The sequence below is a fragment of the Liolophura sinensis genome, chromosome 9 (genome assembly GCF_032854445.1).
Source record: "Liolophura sinensis isolate JHLJ2023 chromosome 9, CUHK_Ljap_v2, whole genome shotgun sequence".
Lineage (NCBI taxonomy): Eukaryota > Metazoa > Mollusca > Polyplacophora > Chitonida > Chitonidae > Liolophura > Liolophura sinensis.
This window is the reverse complement of record NC_088303.1, coordinates 14,731,163-14,755,199: the sequence shown is the minus strand read 5'-3', so window position 1 is coordinate 14,755,199 and position 24,037 is coordinate 14,731,163. Positions and strand designations below refer to the sequence as shown.

The window sequence follows — 24,037 nt, the reverse complement described above, 5'->3', positions numbered from 1 at the left end:
AATAATTATGTTTGATACAACAAGGTCAAAATATTGCTCGATGATGTAAATTCTGAGTAAGTTATTGAACAATACACTTCAATTAAAATAACGGAAAGGAACATCCCAGATTTTAGGAGTAAACTTTTGACTTAAGTTTCAAATAAGTTCGTGATCCCGGATCCATGTTTATAAAACGCTAAATTTCCACACCGGAGTCGATCCTACTCGTAATAATAAACACAAAATTCACGCAGGTGACTGACTCGGGTGATTCGTATTGGTACATGGAACAGGCTCGGGTGATTCGTGTTGGTACATGTAACAGACTCAGGTCATTCGTGCTGGTAACAGACTCGGGTAAGTTGTATTGGTACTTACAATAGGTAATTCGTAGTACATGTAACTGGCTTGGATAATTCGTGCTGGTACGTGTAACAGACTCGGGTAAGTTGTATTGGTACTTGCAACAGACTCAGGTAATTCGTAGTACATGTAACTGACTCGGACAATTCATATTGCTACGTGTCACAGACTCGGGTAAGTTGTATTGGCACTTACAACAGGTAATTCGTAGTACATGTAACTGGCTCGGATCATTCGTATTGGTACATGTTACTCAAACGTGAATTTTCCCCCACTCAACCCTAGACAAACCACTGGGCAAGAAATTACAACTGGTCCTTATTACATTACATCCACGTGGACTGGGTTACAGGGTATATTGCTGTAACAATCATGGTGTATCCATATGTATACAATGTTTCAATATTACAATTTGGCAGTTTAGTGTAGCGAAACACTAATCAACTTCAGCACTGTGTTTGTTCCCCCAATAAAAGGGTATAAAGGTTATTCAGAATTCTTTAATCTCAAAAACTTAAAACTAGTCATAAATCAAAAATAAACCTATGTTTCAAGGCAATATTATTTCGATTCTAGTTATATGTCTATCGTAAAATTGTACTCTATCCAATTTTGAAAGAAATTCATCATCAAAATGTTTGCCCCTCCGCGACACATGGCCGATGTTCTTGCTTCTTAGAGTTGCCTCCCCTTTAAACATTTACACTTTGCCTGGTTAAGGGGGGCAGGTAATGAGCCCCGACTGTTGCCCCAATTCGTCACTATTAAAAGCTTATTCTGGAAAGCAAAGGATAGAATCTGCATGCATATGTATGAACCATTTGTAACATTAAAACATTTTCAGTTGTTTGTTGATCGTCCATAAGCTCATAAGTAGTCTTATTAGTATTTAATTTTTTGGTAAGAAGAAACAAGCAAGTCACCATCGTATCTATTGTGATAAATGAAAATCTTTCTGAAATGTGCATGCGAGTCAGCAAGGATTCAATACATTCCAAGACATAACACTGGATTTTGAATGAGACTTTGATATTACTGTCGTCAACTTAGCAACAGAGGAAAATGTGACTAGTTAGAGCAGAAAGAAAAATAAATAAAAAAATAAAATAAAAGCATTTCAAAGCAGTTAAGTAAAATACCGTATGAAATAATTTTATTGTATTTCATCTATTATATCACTCTCACAGGGCTTGATAAACAGGACATCAACCTTACCTATCTTCTGGTTTTACTGTAAAATTTGGGAAACAAAATGAACTATATTTGTAATATATATATATATATATACATTTAATACAACTGCTTATTATCTTCACATGAGTTAATTGGTTGGTTAAAAAACAGTGAGTTGCTTAAAAACATTGGGTAAGAGACGAATCATATTAAAACTTTGAACTTAACTTAGTTTTGTAAATTTGACAAAACTGGAAATCCAGGTGATATGGCACAAATTAACACTGGTATAACATAACAGGTGTTAAAACCTCAAAAAAACAAAAAACACACATTGTGAGAAAACATAGGAAAATGTCCCAAACATAACACACAAGATGTATATCTGCTGGTTAACATGTACACTACACAAGAAAACACAGGAGTAAAATCAGCCCATCTGTAAAATCCTCCATGTTGAAGCACTTACTCCTATTCCGAAGTTAACAGCATAAGTTGCTATAACTCAAAGGGATGCAAAATCGACACTAATTCATTGACAGTGTAGATACTGTGCAATTACCTGGGTTAAACCTTCCAGTCTTGGTCAAGCTTGAATAAATCTGCCATGCCTAAAATTCAGCTAAGGCTAGACATAGACTGGACAGGCCTGGACATCTGCCACAACAGCCAATCCTTTCTGTATCCCTTTAAGGTATCAGAGGTCATTCTATGGATTCATGGTCATTCATCTGTCATGATAACAGATATTCAGATTACAACTTCTGTAAAACTTTCCCAATCAGTACATCAAGTCTGAGGAGCTCATCTATATAAACACGGCATTTAATCCCTAACTCACCGCATCGAACATGTAAAGGAGTCTTTTACCTACGAAAGCTCTGTAGATACGCCTAACCATAACAAGCCCAAAACAGGCCATCTGTCAAGTTTCATATCTATGAAACTGGCGGTCCCTATATACACTGCTTTAAAGTAAAGTCTGTCAAGGTAGGACGTCGCCAAATAATCGGGTAATTTAACATGTATAATTTGCAAGATCGTATAATTCTGAAATATAAATCAGTACGATATTCCCTATATCACTTTTATGATGATAAAAGTTCATCTTAATTTTCTAAAATTAATATATGTAATCAATTAGTTAATAAAATAATAAAAGTATAATAGAAATAACTTGAAAAATCCTTTCAGAAAACAGAACAAATACAGCACGAGCCGTAATTTATACAAAACCTCAGTGTACACACAGCCAAAAAGGAAAAAAACAAAGAATGCTGAAATAAAACATGAGGTAATTCACACAAGCATATTTGCATACACTGTTTGTTCATATTACACGTTAGCTGATACAAGAAATACTATCAAAACGTAAGAAACATTCTTGGTCATTTGCCCAATCTAAAAGTTTTCAAAAGATTTTTTTTACTGAAGGTCATAATATGTATTCTTCTCTCTAACTGAAGAGTTTCTTAGCGTTTGATGTATGCGAGTCCTTTTGCTAACAGGAGGACAGTAAATCACACTTTATACAAGCCTAGCACTTTCCTGTACAATGGTCTAGTACAGCCTCCATACACCCACATGCTCTACTGCATTAGGCCATGGTGCCATGAGGCATAAGTGTATAACATAGGGTCACCCTGTTTATTAATAGAAGCCGTCTCGAGATGATTTCATACTCCACATTTACCATAAATGACATTAACTCTTCAAAAACACGTGTTTAGAACAAATTTAGACAGGATTCTCACCCCAGGCACTTAACCCATAAGCGTCAAATTGTGTCACTGAATAACAAATACTCAGGTGTACACACAGAAATATACACAGAAAAGGGTAAAAAGTAATCCTAGAGTGGAAGCTTGCCTGTAAAGTCAACACACAACACTAGTACAGCCAAATATAACACTTTTCCTGCTACAATTCATGTACAGTGCCACAGTAAAGTATTCTGAACGTTGGAAGTCAAATCAAAGTTTATGCATTTCACAGAAATGACAGGGCGATGTATCTCACATGTAACCAACAATTGTTACCTACATGTATACTTACCTAGAGACTGAATGCATGTGAAGGCCCTTAATGGATGAAATAACCTCAAATGATGGATTCCGTGCAGTTAATTAACATCCGTCTGACGAATCCGCCAACAAGACTGCATGTATCTTAAGTTGATTTAAACTACGGTCTCCCAAGTTTTCACTACATTTCATCAAAAATTAAATAGCTCACTGCATAATTACCAGCAGAAAGCTTACAGTCAACCTTTCTAAAGCTTTGCACTGGCTGGATATATGCACATAAGCTACACAAACAAATAAGTCAAATTACACAAAAATGGACAAGTCAAACAGTTCAAGAAGTTGACATAATATGTACATAATCCGCAATATACAATTGTAAGTATACAACATATACAAAATCAAATATTAAAATTTCAGTCGATATCAGTTTCCATCACTTCACCTAAAGTATTGCCCTAATACTGATTTGTGAGTATGTTATTTTAAGAGCAAATTCCATGACATACCGGCCATAAGTGGGAAGGTCTGCAGCAACCTGCGGATGGTCGTGGGTTTCCCCCGGGCTCTGCCCGGTTTCCACCCACCATAATGCTGGCCGCCGTCGTATAAGTGAAATATTCTTGAGTACGGCGTAAAACACCAATCAAAAAAAAAAAAAAAAAAAAAAAATCCATGACATACAATATCTAAATCGTAAAATAACCTTACAAAATTTTAATTATGGGCTAACGTAATATCGCGCCTAACAGCAATATTAAAGTCTTAATAGCATTCTGTTATGCAGGCCAGTAATTATAAAGCTTACATGTTTGTTCATGTATATATGTACACAAAATTTCATTCAAATGCAATCTGCAAATGTATATCTACTATAAAAACATTCTTTTGTCCTGCTGACATTTCATCACCTTAGGGGTGTGCATATATGCCAATGCTTCAGTACAGTAACTACTGTATTGAAGTTCTAACATGTGAGGTTAGTAAGACAATTCTGTGACCAACATTATTAGCCATGTGTGTTTTTGTCATATTTGAAAACTGCGTCATATCTGGACGAGTGACTGGCTTATAAAAAAGTTTTCCCGTGTTCACATTCAGGTACCCCCTGCTGAGTATTTGGTGTATGACTTTGTAACGTCGGTAGATGATGCCATTCACATCATGAGTTGTGGCCTCTATATTTCCCCACCCACTTAAACATCCATGGAGGGGTATCGCCAGCCCCGTTGTTCCACCTTGCTTTCTTTCATAGCCTGAGGGGAGGCAAACTTGAGCAGGTAGTGAGGGCCCCCAGCCTTGTCATTTGTACCTGTCAATTACATGCACACAGCTGAGTACAGTTTATTCATTTAGTTCATTGGCATTTTACACAGTACTCGAAAATACAACGGCGACAAGCACCGAAGTCGAAGGAAACCAGGGTAACCCCATGGTGATCTACAGGCTGCTGGCAGACAACCCCACGTATGACCTTAGACGAAGCCAAAAAGCCGGACTTGATCTCACAGTGACCACAATGGTAAGAGACTCCTCTGTCACTATGCTGTGCTCGCACAACCACCAGGCTGCAGGGGTCCACCAGCTGAGTGCAAGGATTTTCTTATCTCACAACAAAGTGTTTGCCATTGATTCTTCCCAATCATAGATTTGTTATTCAACACCAAAATATTCCAAATGTCTTGTGTTGACTGTAAGCCATTACAATTAGTGTTCTAAAGAAATTTGCTAGAAATATTCACTGTTAAATCTCTTTCTTTAAATAAATATTCTGCTTTTCATTTCTTCTTTCCTTCGTTTCATTTTTCTCACAAACCAATGACTCCATTCTTAAACAATCATCTACCAGCAATATGTTTTACTGGTATATAACCATTATCCATAAGAAACAATCACATCTGGAGGTCAGTTTTGAAGGTGGAAACACTCATGATTATTGGTTCCTCTTCCATAATGTGACAGAACATACCATTTTGTTGTGAGTGAAAGTGCCAGTATGAGTGTGTACATGAGAGCAATGAGCCAGTCTCACCTGATAATCTTGTGCCCCCAAACGGCTGTTGCCCCACCACAGAGCCTGTACACTTGTCATTCAGATAGACATTGCCCGCAGCATCTCGCAGAACTTCCAGTAACTGTTCCGTCACTTGTCTACACAATACAACGATACAGTAGAATATTCTATCTTACATCTGCCCAAACGTTCTGATGTTATCCTTCAGCCTTATCAAAAGAGAGTCTAGCTACATATACTCATGGGAGAAAATAAGAAAATCTTCAGTTTGAATATGTGAAATTACATCTGGATCAATTTCAAAGACCTAAGTGACATAACTGGTGACATAAAAACAACTGTAGTAATTACAAACTTCAGCTACAATTTCAGCCCTTAAACATACAACAGAATACATGCGCCTGGAAACTGCTTCCAATTTTGAACAAGAACCTGAATTCAGGCAAAATCTTGAAATGTACATTGCTTTTCCCTATACTTGTAGGACTGTTACACTATTAAGAGTGTACGATTAAACTATCTATCATATTCAATTCAACTATCTATCATATTCAATTCAACTATCTATCATATTCAATTCAACTATCTATCATATTCAATTAACTTTTCATTCAATAAAATCTACTAATGTATGGATATTTTATGACATTTTAAAATGCACATGTCTTAAATGGTGTGATTTAATTAAAAAGATTTGATCTGCTTTAAGAATTCCCCATTAAACAGTTTCAGGGATACTGTCACAAAGGTTTGTATGTTAAACTAAGGCAAAGTGATTTACAAGGCAAAGTGATTTACAACGAAAGTGCCAGACATTTAATTTTACTATAAAGGTACCGGGTGTCACTGGCCATTTGTACCTTACTAAGCTACAAATGATATAATATATCAGTTGTAACTTACCACTCAATTACATCTACCTGAATCCATTTATTTATCAGCTACATGTACTTTATATAATTAAGACAAGCTAGCATCTCCCTGCCTAGAAATGGCACCCAGCCGATAAGCCTACCACTGACAAGCGACAATGGTAACAGGCATGACAGGTGACAGGGGTATTAACAGGCCCAGCAGGTATTACCTGTCTTTGGAGAAGATGGATCCTGTGAGCGAGTAGACAGTAGTAGAATCTACCAATCTTGCCACATCCATGATCTTATCATCAGGGTAGACGTACACAGTGAGGATAGGTCCAAAGATTTCCTGTAGGGGTAAACATCACAGCTATCAGTGTTGACCTCCACATCCCGCTATCAAAATCATGTCAACTTTTAGAAAGTCCAACCAAAAGACATTTGAATAAATTGACGACATGCACATTAGGAGTAGTAAAGCAGAACTGACAGATCATCTGCCACATTAAAAAAACAGCAACCTCAGTTTTACTGCTCCCTTACACATTTGACGATTGAAAATTCTTGATGTTAAGTTTAATTTGCAATTTTCAGGACATGTGGAAAGAAAAAAAGAGGTTCTCTGGCCCTCTACAAAGGGAAGCAACTAAAAAAAAACAGCGTGCCTAATACCTGCATGAATAACAATGTCAACTATGATTTTTCAAAATATTTACACTGAAATCAGCGATTGTAGCGTGTTGGTGACCCTGTTGTCCAAGTATCGTAAGATTCATACACTACCAGCATGGAGCTTGCTTACCTCTTGCATAATTGGATCTTTTGGATCTGTAGTTTCTACAATTGTTGGCTGAACAAAGTAGCCTTTTCTGAAAATAATCCAGATTATCACCATTACTATCAAGTACATGTAGTGCTTCCAAATGGTTTGGAAATCATTGGCGGTGAATGAAATTCTGAGAAACCCTGGGAAAAAATCTAAAGTCAATAAACACTACACAGGCCAGAATACAACAAGTTTTTCCTCACTGTCTTCTGATGTTTCAAAAGTCAAAGATTTAAATATTCTTACCAACCCTATGCCAGAGGCTCTCGTCATAAAATCGAATACAACACACAAATACAACAGAATTTTTGCTATTATCTCAGAATGGTACAAATAAAACCTTTCACACAACTGTCTGTGAACATATTACCGTTCAACACCAGTAATAAAGTCCCTAAAATTAATTAAACGGGTTTGCATTTCAGCTTTTTCAAACTTTAGAATTCATGTAACAGTTTAAGTAGTATAGGTATATGAAATATGTAGATCTAAATACAGAAAATTTGTTCTTTTTAGCCGAATATTATCTGTATAGCCCCTTAAGCACCTGGAAAATCTGTATGTACAAGTGTAATGACACGGTTTCCATAACAGCAGAATAAAAGTTGACTTTTTCCGATGAACCAAGAGCAAATGAACTTTCTACTGATTTCAAGCATGTATCAAACTCCAGTATCAGAAACAAAAACGAAAAGTGTTTATTTTGGTACTGTGTGTTGTTAGATGTGCTATTCACTCACTTGTGAGATATCATAACATACCTAGGCCCTGTTTACATTTATACCCAAAATCATCTTAATATGGATTGGAAGCCTTTTTACCTACAGTATACTGTCTGTGAATCTCAAAAGCATTCCCAACAATGACCACAAAAGGATAGTTTAATGCTTACTTTTTATCACAATCTCCTCCAGCGATAACTGTCAAGTTTGGTGATGATTTAGCATGATCCAGCCAGCCCTTGATTCTGTCAAATGACTGAAATCAGGGCACAATTTTCCATAAGAGAATTTTTAATATAACTGTAAATGCTTCCATTTTCATAACTACATGTATATCATATTTACTAACAAAGTACAATATATTTAATACATCTTAAGTTTTAGATAACCTTGGCTCAGACCCCTTTATAACTACGTATTTTGTGGTTCACAGTATTGGAATGTCTACTTAACACAGAAAATTCATTACCAAATGCCCTCATATCTTTTCAAGAAGGTACATGTACATGTAGTAATCTTCAAGAAAAAGAATGCCAAAGAATTTTCAAGTAAGTGAAATTTTACTAACAGGTAGTGGCACATTTTCACGAGCATACCTTCTCATCAATAACAGCAGATAAGAAGTTCTTGTAATCCAAGGGAGACCCGTATGTCACATCTTTGTGTATGTCCAGCATCAGCTGTTTGACCTTTGGCCACATAGACTGGGGAATGTACAGACGAGAGCACGCTGAACATTTCTGTCCCCCAAACTCGAATGCTGCTTTGTATGTCGCTACAGCAACTGTTTCAGCATCTGCACTACTGTGAATCAGGTGATAATTTTTTCCACCACATTCTGTGTAAGAGAAGAAATTTGAATTGTAGGCTAGGCAGTCAAACTGTATACATTAGGTAGACAAGCTGATGGATACTTCAGCCTACTATCCAACTTCTGGCTTGACTGTCCAACTGCTGGCCAGTCTCAACAACTGCTGGCTAGATTCTACAACTGGTGACTACTTTCCAACTGTTAACTAGATTCTCAAACTGCTGGCCAGTCTTTCCAACTGTCTACTCTGTCAAACTGCTGCTAGTCTGCCCAGCTACTGACCAGTCTGTCCTCTTACTGGTTAGACTGCCTTTGTATTGGGCTGAATGATGTCCCACTGGACTGTCCAACTGCTGGCCAGTCTCACCAACTGCTGATTAGTCTGTCCAACTACTGGCTAGATTGCCTTGGTGCTGGGCTAAACTATCTAACTGCTGGCTGGTATGTCCAACTGTTGGCTAAACTATCCAACTGCTGACTGGACTGTCCCATTGGACTGTCCAACTGCTGGCCAGTCTCACCAACTGCTGATTAGTCTTTCCAACTACTGGCTAGATTGCCATGGTGCTGGGCTAAACTGTCCAACTGCTGACTGGACTGTCTAACTGCTGGCTGGTATGTCCAACTGTTGGCTAAACTATCCAACTGCTGACTGGACTGTCCCATTGGGCTGTCCAACTGCTGGCCAGTCTCACCAACTTCTGATTAGTCTTTCCAACTACTGGCTAGATTGCCATGGTGCTGGGCTAAACTATCCAACTGCTGACTGGACTGTAACACTGCTGGCAAAACTGTCCAACAACTGGTGACTCCAAGTTACTGGCAAACTCTCCCATGTGTGACATGTGATATTCATGGAATGGAAGCAAACAGGAGAAGGCACTAGCCCACTAGAACATAGGAGGAAGGGGAATCTAAAACAATTCCTGTTCAAGAATTGGACTGAACCCATGTAACTTGTGACTTAACCATAATGCCACAACTCGCTCCAAAGTTTGACTACAAAACCGAAAAACCTGTCAACATACAGTACTTGATAGATGGATGGGCTGTTCATCACACATCTTTATAACCCCAAATTACTAATCATCATACATCCTTATCACAAAACACTGATCACTCACCTCCAATCAGCCGTGGGTAGGTTTTGTAGTTGTCAATATTCTGGCCAACTTGTTTCCAGAGATGTCGGAAAGTCCTGTCAGTCAAGTAAATTACGTAAAGGTTACATATAATATCAAACGGGACTGTTGCTATAAATGAGTTCTCCATTCACAAGTGGCATGCACAAATAAACACAATTTGACGCATTGCTTAAGAATTTGTAGGAAGTGTTTTTCTTTTTTCAAATAATTTCAGGAGAATTCCTACAAATCTAAGATGGCCATGGCACCATTCATCTAGTTGGTAAAGTAAGACTAAGCCACTATATTCACAAAAGGCTTCACCCAATCTGCTGAAGGACAAAATTGTTTTAACAGCCCCCTGTACCATACTTTGGAAAATACATGTAGCTGACTAAGTTTGAGTGAGTGAGTGAATGCTTGGTGTTTGACATCATACTGAACAATCTTTCTGTCATATGACGATGACCCAATTTTGAGTTATATCCAGGCATGTGTAAGTTGGTGAATAACTCACCCGCACCAACTCTTCTCTGAAACTGTTCCATTTGCAAATAACTGGGGGATTATACCTAAACCTGGACAACAAAACAGCTTTTACCTGACACTTCCTGTGAAGTTGATGCCACAAAGATCTGGAGATGATGTCACTGTATCACCAAACACAGGGCCATCAGCCGGTACAAAGTTTATCACACCAGGTGGAAGGCCAGCCTCACGGAGTACTCGAAACACAGTCCAGTTGGACAACATGGCAGTGTCAGACGGTTTCCAAACTGAGACATTACCCTATAAATACACGTATATAATTCCTGAACCCTTTGACAACATCATGCAGTCATGAACTGTCTCTTTCATATCATGCTTTATACACATCAGGCTAGTAGGTGTAACATATTTGAAAATCACAAAACACTGAAAAAGGAAGAAACCATTTGGGAACAACACTTCACTATTTCCACAATTCCCCGTTATCTTAGACAAATGCTTTAAATTCTGGTTTTGGTTGGACTTAGGACATAGGACATTTCAAAGAGCCAGAGAGCCAGCCATCCTTATGTAAAAAAAGTCAAGTAACCATTTACACGTTATTATTTTTTTGCTACTATTTGAGCCATTGCGGTCACTGTGAATTGAAGTCCAGCTCCTGCTGGCTTCTTTTCTGCTCGTACGTTGGAAGGTGTGGCAACAACCTGCAGATGGTTGTGGGTTCTGTCTGGGCTCTGCCCCATTTCCTCCCTCCATAATGCTGGGCGCCGTAGTACAAGTGATATTTTCTTGAGTATGGCATAAACACCAATCAAATAAATAAATAAGTAATTTTAAAACTACCAATCTGGACAGCGCACATGTATTACTCTGTGTCATACAAAATTGACTGAATAACAACATTACAGACATGACCAGTCCCACACAAAAAAAGGGGGGGGGGGGGGGGGGGTTGTATCAGTGCATATAATAGTATTCAGACCAGTATGAACTGAGGAGTCCTTCCCAAAAGTTACAAACTCTCACCTGCAGAGTGAGCTGAGTTTGTACATGTACATCATCTTGGTAAAAGGCAAGTCCTATAGATGGAAGTTTTAAAACTGCTAATCAGAACTTACAACTATGGCTGGACCAACAGGCAAATGACCACCGATAGCTGTGAAGTTGAAGGGTGAGATTGCTGCCCAAAAGCCCTAAAAATAAAATGCAGGAAACACAGATGAGAAATGAAGTGAAAGACAGCACCTGACTAAAGTTTATGTCCAACTGAAAATTAAAATATTTTTTACAACCGAGTAAAAGTTTACTGAAACTTCGCCTTGACACAGCTTCAGTATGTCCCCATTGTCAACAGCAAGGTTGACGTCACATTTACTATAGCTCTCTAACTTCGAGGGTATTTTCCGAATTAGTAAATAGCTTTCTCGGAAATTGGACATATTGGAAGGTTATTTTTTCCACTGCTTGAACTATTCATGGAGTAAGCCTACTATATCATGTACAGTATAAGTATTTGACTGTGGCTGAATTTTATGCTTCAATGTTTTAGTGGTGGCTTCTGAGATGAGAACAATGCTGACCTAGTTATCACTAATGCCAGAGAAAGCACCTTGGCTTAAACACAGCGTTTCAACAATTTTACTGTATTTTATAAAAGAAAACAGAAAAAAAATCATCCCTTATGTGCAAGAAAGACAAAGGAGGACAATTTAATTCTTAAATTCTCATAAAATTAGAGAAAAAAAAATTATGTCATAAGATCTGATGAATTGTAAGCATTGTCCGGTGTCTTCTCGTTCCCATCAACCTCTGGCTTGAATTTTTCACTGACTCTGATACTTGTTATTCAGAATCTGCTGACTACATGGTAAAATAAACGACAAAAAATGTATTTGTACAATTTGAACAGCGTGTCTAAGCAGTCCTATAGTCTACTGAATGTGGTTTTAGGCCGAGACGGTATGCTTCTCTCTCACATAATTTGTGATACCATCGTTGAAGCTTGTCAATCAACTAATTTTACCTCTTTGGTGGTCTGTAAATGATACAGACCTATAGCACAACACTGTGTGAAACGGCCCCTGGGCAATACATAACTAAATCGTTGTAAATGATCTCAAAATGATATCATATGCAGTAGTTCTGTGTTATCATATGTCACTTCATGAAGTGTATGGGTAAGTGCTAAGGCTTAGGCCATTAAACCTGATAGCAACGTGTTTCATTGGATAAAATTCTCAAGATGTCTGCCTGGATTCACACCACCCATTTGTACACTATTGTCATTTTGTTCTATATATCATTTGGTGAAATCCCATTAACTGAATAAATATTAATGTATTAATATATTACTTCTTCAGAATTCTGCTTTCGATTGAAATATGTTTTAGCCAGGCGCTGTCTTGTCCTTTAACAGTCAGTTTTACTGGCTAAACATCTTTACACATTTACATAAAACACAGAAAGCCAACAAAATGTATAGGCTTACACTTCCATCTTTATCAAGTGGTTTTAATTACATGTATTTGAATAGGCTACATAGAAAATTTTAAAATTTATAAAAATAATACTTTCTACATACTTTAGGACGATATTAACACAACTCAGAGTACATGCACCCACACTGTATCTAGTGGAAGGCAATAATTTTAGCTATTTTTGGTAATATATTTTATGAGATCAGCGAATATGGATTTGTTGCCAAAACTCACTTACATAGCCTTTTTAAAATAACTCAAACTTGAACATGTAACCTGTAACTCAAACACTGGGATCTTCATCCAAGTTTTTATTGGGCTATTGGTGTAATTTTGTTTTTTTTTTCTTCTTCTCAATGTTAATTTCTTTAAAATCCGTATCTTTTTCATAAGTCAGAAATAAAATAAAATTTCTTCCGACCTACTCTACTTTTTCAGTTTATCATATAAGTGTTTTTTATCAGGTGCATTAACAACTTACATGAAACTTGAAATAATTCCAACAGATAACTTGCTCTTACCTCCATTCCTCTGAAGTTTAATTTATTGGTAATCTCACTGGATGGGCTGACTGGCTGGACCTTCTGTAACTCCTGAAACAAAAGAACTATAAAGATGAGATTTCTGATGGACATTTTTCTGATGCACTTTATATCATGATGTTTTGTGCATTTGATTTTAAAGTTTAAGGTCTAGAATGAATTGTAAATTGGTCACAAAGAATCACACATTCATATTCTGAAATCTTTAATGTCATACTCAAGAAGTTTCCACTTATACGATGGTGGTCAGTTTAAGGCGGGGAAATCTGGAGAAAACCACCAATCATCGCGAAATCACTGACAAACTTTCCCACATCTGATGAAGAGATTTGCACTTCACAGACAAGTGGTCTTCAATGTATGCTAAACTGCAATAACAGCCACACAGCTTGCCTTTATGAACTGATCTATGAATGAATGAGTGAAATATGAATTGATTTATTTGACTGGCACTTTTATGGTGTACTCAAGAACATTTCACTTATATAGTTGCAACCAGCGTAAGTTGGGAGGAAACCGATGACAATAAAAAGGTTGCTGATAGACCTTCCCACATACGGCCCAAGAGGAAGCCAGCATAAACTCATAGTAACCACACTGGTGACAGGTTCTCCACACAAGAGACAGGTTCTCCACACGAGAGACAGGTTCTCCACACGAGAGATAGGTTCTCAAGTCATTATGCTGCAGCAAGGACGCGAGCCGCTTGGTTCTTGAGGCGCGTCTTTTATGAATGAAAGAATGATCATGGCTTAATGCCACACCGGCAATATTTCAGTTAAAATGTGATGTTAAATTATGCTAAAATTTAACAAGAGAAAAATCTTGACAGTAAAGGAGGAAAGAAAATATTTGATTTGACATACTTATTTGATTGATGTTTTACGCTGCACTCAAGAATATTTCACTTATACGACAGGGGCCAGCATTATGGTGAGAGGAAACTGGACAGTGCCCAGGGGAAACACACAACCAGGTTGCTGCTGGGCCTTGCCAGGCAAGGGAAAACAGGAAGACAGCATGATCTGGACTTGAACTCACAGCGACTGACTTGATGAGAGGCTCCTGGATCATTGCACCTCGCTGACATGCTAACTGTCTCCACCACAGAGGCCCCGGACTCCAGAATATAATTCTGTCAAAATACTTGCAGCCAATGTTCACCAAAGATAAAATTTACAAATTGCTTACCAAACCAAAATGAACATTAAATCTGTAAAAATCAGCCAGCTCTGCTGCAGCATCAATCTCAGCTTGAAATATTGTCTTTGCCTGAAAAACAGAAGACCAATATCAAATTTCACATGTATATTTGCAATACCCACAATATAAAATAATTATAAAATCCACTAATTTATTCATATTTACTTCCGGTTTTCCAACATATTTTCTGAGCAACTGAGATATGGACAGCCAATTTCGATGGAAATAAATCACCGGGTGATTTCACTGAGTGAATTATTTCCATCGAAAGTCTACTGTACAATGCGCATCCTCAATCAAAAGTTTGATTCTAAGGGGGAAAAAGTTTGAAATATACTGGTGCAATTATGGTATTAATCTAGCGACAGGAGAGTTCAAACTGGCACATTTGGCTAAAATAGATTATTATGTGCAAATGTGTAAAAAAATTGGTTTGATCAACTGATTGGTGTTAAATGGTGTGCTGAAGAAATGTCTCCTTAATTAAGAGTAGCTATGTTAACGGGTAAAAGGAAACGTTACGCCAAGGGTAAACCACACACCTACACGTGACACAGTCAAATCAGCAAGAGTTGCATTTGAAAACCTGACATCTTTAGTGATGGGCTCGATGATCACAGTAAACTAGACACTCAGGCACAAAACACAATTATCAACCAGGTTTCAAGCATCTTCATCTCTTATAAAATCGGAGTTTTATATGTAATTAGCTTTCATCTATGTAAGACCTCCCCCAGGAGAGTTAATTCCCCTGAACTAGGATCCACCAAAAAGCCCAACACTGGTAACATTTAGGGGGTTTAAGTTGGCCATTAACTACCCTATCTTTGAGATATTTTATCCTCTGTGATTTTGTTATATTATCCACTCTTTTTGGAACACAAACTTTGTTAATATTAAAACCAATAAAACTTTTGATCAGAATTATTTTGTAACAAACATTTTCAGTTACGTGATGAAAAATGATCTACAATGCTTACCTGTCCCAGCATGGTGGTTGCCAGCAGATCCATTCTGTACGTTCCTCCTACCAGATCGGCAGCCTTTAGGAAAACCTGCGCCCGTTTGTCAAACGATTTGCGTTCCCATTCCTTACGCGCCTTTAAGGAGGAGTCTATTGCTTTCTGTACTAAATCCTGTCATACCAAATATTAGGACTACGTTACAAACAGTGGGGTACAGAATGCAAACATCAATGTTCACTGAAAATATTGCAGAACACAAAGTCTTCTAGTATCTTGAAAAATTGTGCATGTTAAGTGTACACAATACTGAACAATGTTATGCTGATGAAATTTTGTACTCTACCTGTAGGCTACATTCATCTACATGATGTCTGAGAGTGCTCTTGATGACCCTAGATGTACAATTACCATTGCTACCATACTACAGTAATCATCTTTCCTCACTGTTTGTATAATTCAGTTGAAACATTTACAATTATTTAATTAATGCCACACTTATTTGGAATATTTCACTTATCCTATGGGATGACCAGAAATTAAATAGAGAACGGAGAAAACCACAGCCCTTTGGCAGCTACACGATACCCCTTCCTGACATAAAAGTCTCAGCCAAACTAGTGGCCGATGGATTTGGACACTTTACATCATATAACCTCGTTGATCAAGGCTGGCTGATCAACTGTCATTAGACCACAAGTGTAAAATATATAGATGATTACCACAGAGTAAATATTGTGCAGTATTGTGCAATAAGCACGATATGCCACAATAGCACAAATTATACTCACCGCTGATGCATAGTGGTACTTTGCTATTTTTTTCTGATGATCAAAAGGCTGAAAACAAAAGAGCAAAGTATGATGTACCATATCCAACCAGACATTTTTGGTTTTCACAAATAACGTGAAGTAAGAAAAGTATTCCAAATTATGTTAAGAAGGTCTTTCTTTTCTATCTATCAATCAGAAAAGTCTCTTTTATGATGCCTTTTTACACAGTGAAAATATTTCACCTCATCTGTGGCTGTCATATAGAAATAACACCTTGGCATCCCTTGGACCCTCGCCTTATGTGCTCAAACAGAATTTTACACTGCCATCCTCCGCCCGGCTCTTAAGAAATGTTAGTAACGAAGTCTCTATTACGGCTCTGTAATCTTTGAACCATGTCTCACTGCCTAAACTTTGAATCTTTCCTCAAGAATGTGTCTATGGTGATCTAAGGTCCGGGAGCATCTGGGTCCCCAAAAAGCGGCCTCTTAACCCTCCTCTAAGGTAAGCTTTTAAAACTCTTTCACTTTCAGCATGTAAATTTTTTAGCTATATACTCTTTTTATGTGAAGTGAATGTTGCCGCCTATCGCCTCCCCATCCCAATATCTTAATTTCCTTCTGACGCCACTGCTTATGCAGCCATTCTTGGTGATAACATTTTATTTTGATTTTCTTTCTTGTAAACTTTCCTCATGACATGCAAGAAAATGTTGAAGAAATAACCAAGGTCATTTTGTCTCAGCTACTTACTGCCATAGAAACTTACCGCCACCTGGTATCTGACATCACTAGTCCTGATCTCCTCTCCACCAATCACAATGGGTATATCAGTCACCTGACCATCATACTGTTTAATGGCCGCCTCCAGCTTGGCCCTCTCCTCACTGCCAGGGCCGTAATCAAACATGGGCTCATTCCAGGCCTTGAAGTCTGACAGACTGCTAGACGACATGACCCTTGTCATGCTTACTGAGCTACAACACACGCACACACCAAAGTTCTCATCAAGAGTTCTCATATATGCCTATTTATTTCTTTGATTGATGAAACCAAGTAATACTTCGGAATAAAAAAAACCCATAAGCAAGTAAACAAGTACGGGTACACAATCACTTAGCAGATTATTCAATCACACACCTACAAAATGCAACACACTTTACTTTTCTTTCCTAATTTTTCTTAATTGAAAAAGAAAAAAAAACACCTTGGGCTTGAACCAGAGGTCAAGACAAGCAAAACAAGGCCATCAATAAAAAATATGTTTTTTGGGCCTAACCCAACCAAAACTCCAAAAACTTTTTAAGAGTTTTCTTGTGATTCAAAGAGGTACTTTTTCTTTTCAATGTTGAAATTTCTACATGTATCTTCTTCATTGATCAGAATAAGAAAAAATGAAAAAGATAAGAATTCCTTGGTGACCTACAGCTGATGCATTCCAGAGCATCAACATTGTAACACATCACATTCAAACCATTGTACAAACTAGAGATCTGCATACTTACCAATGTATCTTACCACCACAGAAATATAACACACAGTCTCAAGATAAAATCAGTACAGCAATATTGTACTTATTAAAACTTATGCACATGATTAACTTTATCACAGCTTGATTCATTATACATGCACATGGGCATATATAAATATATAATGATTCTGTTCATGTTTTCACATATGTTATACCTAAATGAACATATACAATGTAGGCTTAGGTCAGGGCCATGGAATTTATAAAATGTGCATGTCATGCATGTGTAAATTGCAGGCAAAATTAGCCAATTTAGGAAAACACACTTTTGTTTATCTGATAACATTCTCAAGAATGTTTAATTTGTAAGGTGGGGTCAGGTTTATGGGTGGAGGAAATCTTGCAGAGCCCAACACATGGTTGCAAGCATAAACATAAGACTTAATGAATTTCAAAAACAGTATTTCAGTCACACGTATTAAATGTAGCTTCTTGTGGAGGGCCTGTCTCAGTCAAATTGCCAACTTTAATACTATCTGTCTCCATCGTGCTGCCTCACTGAAATACCATGCTGCAGACACTGACACTAGCCACTACAATTGTATACCCTTCTGCTGAGCTGCATGACTGTCTGATCTGTGGCCATATACAGGCCTTTTTCTTGGGCCTGATTTCAACTTTGTATACATGCTGCTCCATATTTCATGTACAGTCTGCAGCATGCCTAACAGACCAGTCACACAAACGCACCTCTTCTATAAGGTTTGATTAAAATGAACTTCTTTCCATCTTGGTATTTGTTTATTCTGTCTAAGGGAAAATAGTGAGACTTAAAGAAATTAACATTGAGAGAAAAAATAATTTATCAAAAACCAGAGATAATTATATTTGGAGTAGGTTTGGGCCCTTTTTGGAGGGAGTCGCTCAGATTATGTCAACAAACATCTACTTAAGGATGGCCTTAGTGTGATAATTTTCTCACAACTACAAAGTTTTATCAATCACCATATATAGACATGTATTCTTGTATCCATGATACACACTAGTCCTCAAAATACCTGGCTCCTGTTTCTCAAAACTTCTGAAGTTATTTTGCTTAAGCAAAAGTATTTTGTTTAAGCAATATAATACTAAACCTAGGAAGTGTTTGATTAAGTTTTGTCAAGAAACACTCCATCCTAGAAGGCAAAAAAATGGGCCCTGACCTATACATGACACGATGACAATGTTGGGGAACCAGGAATACATGAGCCCCCATATTCAAACTTTATATATTGTTTGATAAACACATCAATCAACATGAAAACCACCAAAGCCAAGGTGACCTTGACCTCATGCTTATTTTAACAGATTGCAGCTTAGAGATAATACTGATAGCAAGGTACACATGATGGAGGTATGGGAAGTTATCTCACCCATTTCACAAACTGACCCATTGTTCATACGTCAACATGCATAGGTCAGACAATGCTACAGACTTTCACCTATACCGATTTACTGAACACTGATGTCTCATGTCGTTTTCAAGGATATTTAAGTGTACAAAAAGTGGCATGAACCCAGACAGATTTACTAGTGAAGAAAACCACTGCACCCAGTCGAGACAAATCTCAGTCCTGACTTGAGCAACATTTATTTATTTATTTGATTGGGATTTTATGCCGTACTCAAGAATATTTCACTTACATGACAGCGGACAGCAATATGGTGAGCGCAAAACGGGCAGAGCTCGGGGGAAACCCACGGCCATCCACGGGTTGCTGTCAGACCTTCCCACATACAGCCGGAGAGGAAGCCAGCATGAGCTACATTTGAACTCACAGCGACCACATTGGTGAGAGGCGCCTGAGTCATGCGCTGTGCTGGCGTGCTGGCGTGCTAGCCCCCTCCGCCACTGAAACCCCGGAATTGAGCCACCTACCAGCTCACATGCATACTCTAAATTCTTACTGGTTTCTTGTAGAAATCTGTAGACCCCTCAACAAGATATACCAGACTACGCTCTTTAGTCTGCTTCCACTCTGATGCAGATTCCAATTTACTCTTGTACTGTATTCAAACGCAGTAATATCTAATACATGTACAAATGTCTTGTTGATGCATCTGTAACAATGGTGATTATGAATGGTCACATCCATGTTCTTGAGTTACAGTTCAGAAAACAGTAAAGCTTGAACAGTTATGAGTTCTAATGGCATTGCATTACAGTTGCGCATATCACAGGGAAAGAGCCAGAGAAAGAGTTTTCTATAAAACTAATTCATCCTCAAATACTTATATTTAAAGCCTACAACAAACAAAGCTACTTCATTTATAATTCAAGACATAAAACAAATCATGATATAGAAAATAAGACTTTTTAAGATTCATATGTATTATATATAGATATACAAGTACTTATCTGTACCATATTTCTGAGCAAAGCTCCGCTACTCGAACAACACGTAACCATCATCAGATTTATCTTTGTGACCTGACCCATGTTAGAGGTCCCTAGAGTAAAATGCTCTTGTTCCATATTCATTCTCATGTTTAATGACCTTGTGGACAGTTATATCAGGGGTGTTACGATATAGCCAGGTACAATGTGTATTAGGGCAAACCACTTCCAACCAGATATCTCCACCTGTGGCCACTGATTATGTAAACTCAGTGTGTAAACATAAAATCAGGAGCAATTATGTATCAGGCATGTGGGTAAAGCAGATGTCACACAAAACACACCAGGGAGTAGCAATCTATCCTTGTCTTCATGGAATGCTCATGTGGCTTCATACAAATCTCCACAAATATATGGTTTTGTTTGCATATTCATGTTCATCATGTATGCTAAATACATGTTGGTTGTTCCCTATCTATGGGAAACTGTTGGTTAAAAGTGAATAACCAAACACAAACAAATCCTGGCTGTATTATTTACAACACACATAATCGTAGCCCTTGTATTTAAACATGGGCATGGTACCCTTAAATATCACAACTTAAATCCTTCCACTTTCATCTTACGCATCAAAAATGTATGGTTACGACTTATAGGACTCTGAATGTTCTCCCTGTGCTGAGTACAGGCCCATGACTTGCTGCTTGAGTAGTTTGGCATATTTGATTGATCTATTTATTTATTTGACTGGTGTTTTACGCCGTACTCAAGAATATTTCTCTTCTTCTACCGCGGTCAGCATTATGGTGGGAGGAAAGCGGGCAGAGCCCGGGGGAAACCCACGACCATCCGCAGGTTGATGGAAGACCTTCCCATGTACGGCCGGAGAGGAAGCCAGCATGAGCTGGACTTGAACTCACAGCGACCGCATTGGTGAGAGACTCCTGGGTCATTACGCTGCGCTAACGCGCTAACCGACTGAGCCACGGAGGCCCCTGGAATATTTGGATACGTCATATTCATGCCTGCTCAACGAATATGGCGTACCCAAATAATCCTCAACCAGTCAGTACTACCAATCCAACAGATGCTGTGTGCTAACAATACGCCTAACAGTGGTCCCTTTCTAAATTTAACGCTGGTCATTTTTCTATCCGCACTTAAAACCTCCGTAGCGTTTCCCACCTGACATTTTTTCAAACAGCCATCTTTACTGGAGTAAAACCGACTGCATTTATGGTGATCTCCAGCATTTCTAGTCCACAACATAGCAGAAACTTTGAACAACCAGCCATGTTCGCCATCTGATGATATCTAAATTTTGCGTGTGGGCACACGTCTACTTCATTAGGTTAACGCTTTGACACAGCACATTATCTAACTTACACCTACATTTATGCTAAATTCATGTTGTTTGACGTGAACAACTACGTTTGAAGACATCGACAGAGCCAAACAAGAAACACTGCCAACGTTTGGCTGCTCTAACTTAATGCGTATCCTGTATATGCGTCTAAGGTTATCTTAAAGCTGACCGATTTTATGGAAACAACAACAACATCGTACTTGGTTGAGTGAAAGCGGATGTATAATCCGTCTGCAAACACACGCATGCTAGAAGGACAACCTGCGTAAATCACATACCTTCTGCTGCAGTATAAGACACATTTCTTCATAGCCAACATGTTGAATGGGATTTAGTCGTCTGGCTGTATTTATGCTTGACAGCTTCGCTGATAATCATTTACAACCTCATTCACTCAGCGCACTCCGTTTGACATTCAACCATGTGCAATAGCCGAACTCCCGCCAAATAATGGGCATAAAAAAATAGGTCGGCATTGAACATGACTCAAACAAAATTTATGCCGTATTTATGAAGTCTCTTCTGAAAAGTTTTTGTAAACAAGGTCTTCCTTTAGAAGTTACTGACTTTTGCTGAAAAACAGGATGAAAAATAATTAGGTCAGCAATGGAGGTGTGGTATTTTCGACCAATGGATTGTTATGTTTGTTGCAAGGTCAAGAGATTGTCCAATCACCATTTAAACAAATGGCTCATCAGCTCCTTCCGCGAAAAGTGCTCAAAAAGTCGGTCAATTTTATTTTATATCCAATGACTTGAAAATTTTCTTATATATATATATATATATTAATCGTTAGTTACAAAAAAAAAAAAATAAAATAATAATAATAATAATAAACTGGAGGCAGCTTGGGAACTGAATCTGATTCTCTTCCCTGGAGGCAACTATGGCAAATAAACGTATTATTCTAGTATTTATTCTAGAATTACGCATATGTTCAGTTGCTGTATTTAAAGTGCCTGTACAAACATTTGACTAATATGTATGTCTGAAAGATCCAGTGTACATGTACAGCGATAGCCCTACATATGAAAACTGTACACCTGAAATACACAGATTCAGTTTATACGCCTTAAATTTTACACACGCAGACCTACAGACTTGTTTGTTACCGGACGGACAGTCCCTTCAGTTAAGATAGCCACAGGCAATTAAAGTGATGACGCTACCATGACAAAGTACAACTTTCACATAGGCCCTATAAACATATAATTACAGAAGGAAAGAACTTGAAAGTTCAGTTTCCCCATTCAAAATCCTTGCTTAACATTTTCCGTAAAGTGATTGCGGGCAGGCAGACAAATATAAATGACTGCAAAAACATCTGATCTCTTGACGGAAGTAATGGTATGGGGTCTAACAATAAACCATGTTTAATGACTGCGGCTTCAACCACACGTGGAAGGTCTGCAGCAACCTGCGGATGGTCATGGGTTTCTCCCAGGCTGTGCCCAGATTCCTCCCAATAACATACTGCTGGGCGCTATCTTATAAGTGAAATATCATTGAGTACAGCGTAAAACACCAATCAGATAAATCAATCAATCAAATCAACCATATCATTAACCATGCGATTACCATTGCCTGTATTTTCTCATATACGTTAAACACAATCCTTTTATTTCGTTATTTATAATAAGGTGAAGATAATGGGAGAGAACTACTCTGAAATGAGGAAAAAGTTCGAGTTATTCCCCTTGCATCAAAAGGAAACTTTTGAGGCCCTGTGACTCTTGCACAACAATCGTACCTTGTGATCCATTTAAAGCAATAATCAAAATAATGGTGGTATGATTTATCTATAAAAAAACCTATTTCCTAATAACCTGTAAGGAGAACATTTGAAGTGTATTTGATCAGGGACAAAGGCAGCAAATATCAAGGGTGGGGGAGACATTATCCCAACCAATGAGGCGAGGGTCCAGAGGGTCCGCTAAGTCCCCGGAAACTCTTGGATCTATATAGCCGCACATGCGTTTGAGCATGTTTCAAGAGGAAAAATATCCATCTTCAAGCTCGTGAACAAGCATACACTGCACATTTCGGCACAAATAACCCCTTGCAACCAGATGGGAAATCGCCCCCCCCCCCCCCCACCCGGTCGCTCAGGTCAAATGCCAACCTGCTCACAGTGAGAGATCGTCTGCGAAATGAGGCATGGGCTTCGCCGGTATGCGGTTAAAGTTTGTATGTAGCCTATCAAACCACCAGCTTACTGCATGCCGTTAAATGTATAGGATAATATCCTTTTCCCTCTATAATGTTGGTATTTGAAACAAGTTTTGTCTTACGAATTGTACCGTGATACAGGCCTATGACAGTCTTTAACAGACATTTATTAGGAAGCTAAACTGATAAACAGGTGCCACATTCTCAATGTAATTGTCTGATATGCTGTTAGTTGCAGTAAATAGCCACTGACCTTTCATTGGAGGAATACTGTATATTATTTGTGCACGTTTACAATAATGTATCTAAC

At 38.1% G+C, this 24,037-nt stretch overlaps 1 protein-coding gene across 1 annotated transcript; it reads right to left on the bottom strand.

Moving 5' to 3' along the window:
- Positions 1 to 4,217: 4,217 nt before the first annotated feature.
- LOC135474813 (delta-1-pyrroline-5-carboxylate dehydrogenase, mitochondrial-like) lies at positions 4,218 to 22,011 on the bottom strand. Its single transcript, XM_064754411.1, has 15 exons — positions 21,837 to 22,011; positions 17,111 to 17,318; positions 16,361 to 16,408; positions 15,588 to 15,743; positions 14,596 to 14,676; positions 13,384 to 13,455; positions 11,504 to 11,578; positions 10,498 to 10,685; positions 9,897 to 9,970; positions 8,558 to 8,799; positions 8,132 to 8,217; positions 7,216 to 7,282; positions 6,641 to 6,762; positions 5,575 to 5,693; positions 4,218 to 4,854 (listed from the first exon to the last, which is right to left on the bottom strand). The coding sequence occupies exons 1-15, from the start codon at positions 21,875 to 21,877 to the stop codon at positions 4,739 to 4,741; spliced, it is 1,695 nt and encodes a 564-aa protein (XP_064610481.1). The 5' UTR covers positions 21,878 to 22,011; the 3' UTR covers positions 4,218 to 4,738.
- Positions 22,012 to 24,037: the final 2,026 nt, after the last annotated feature.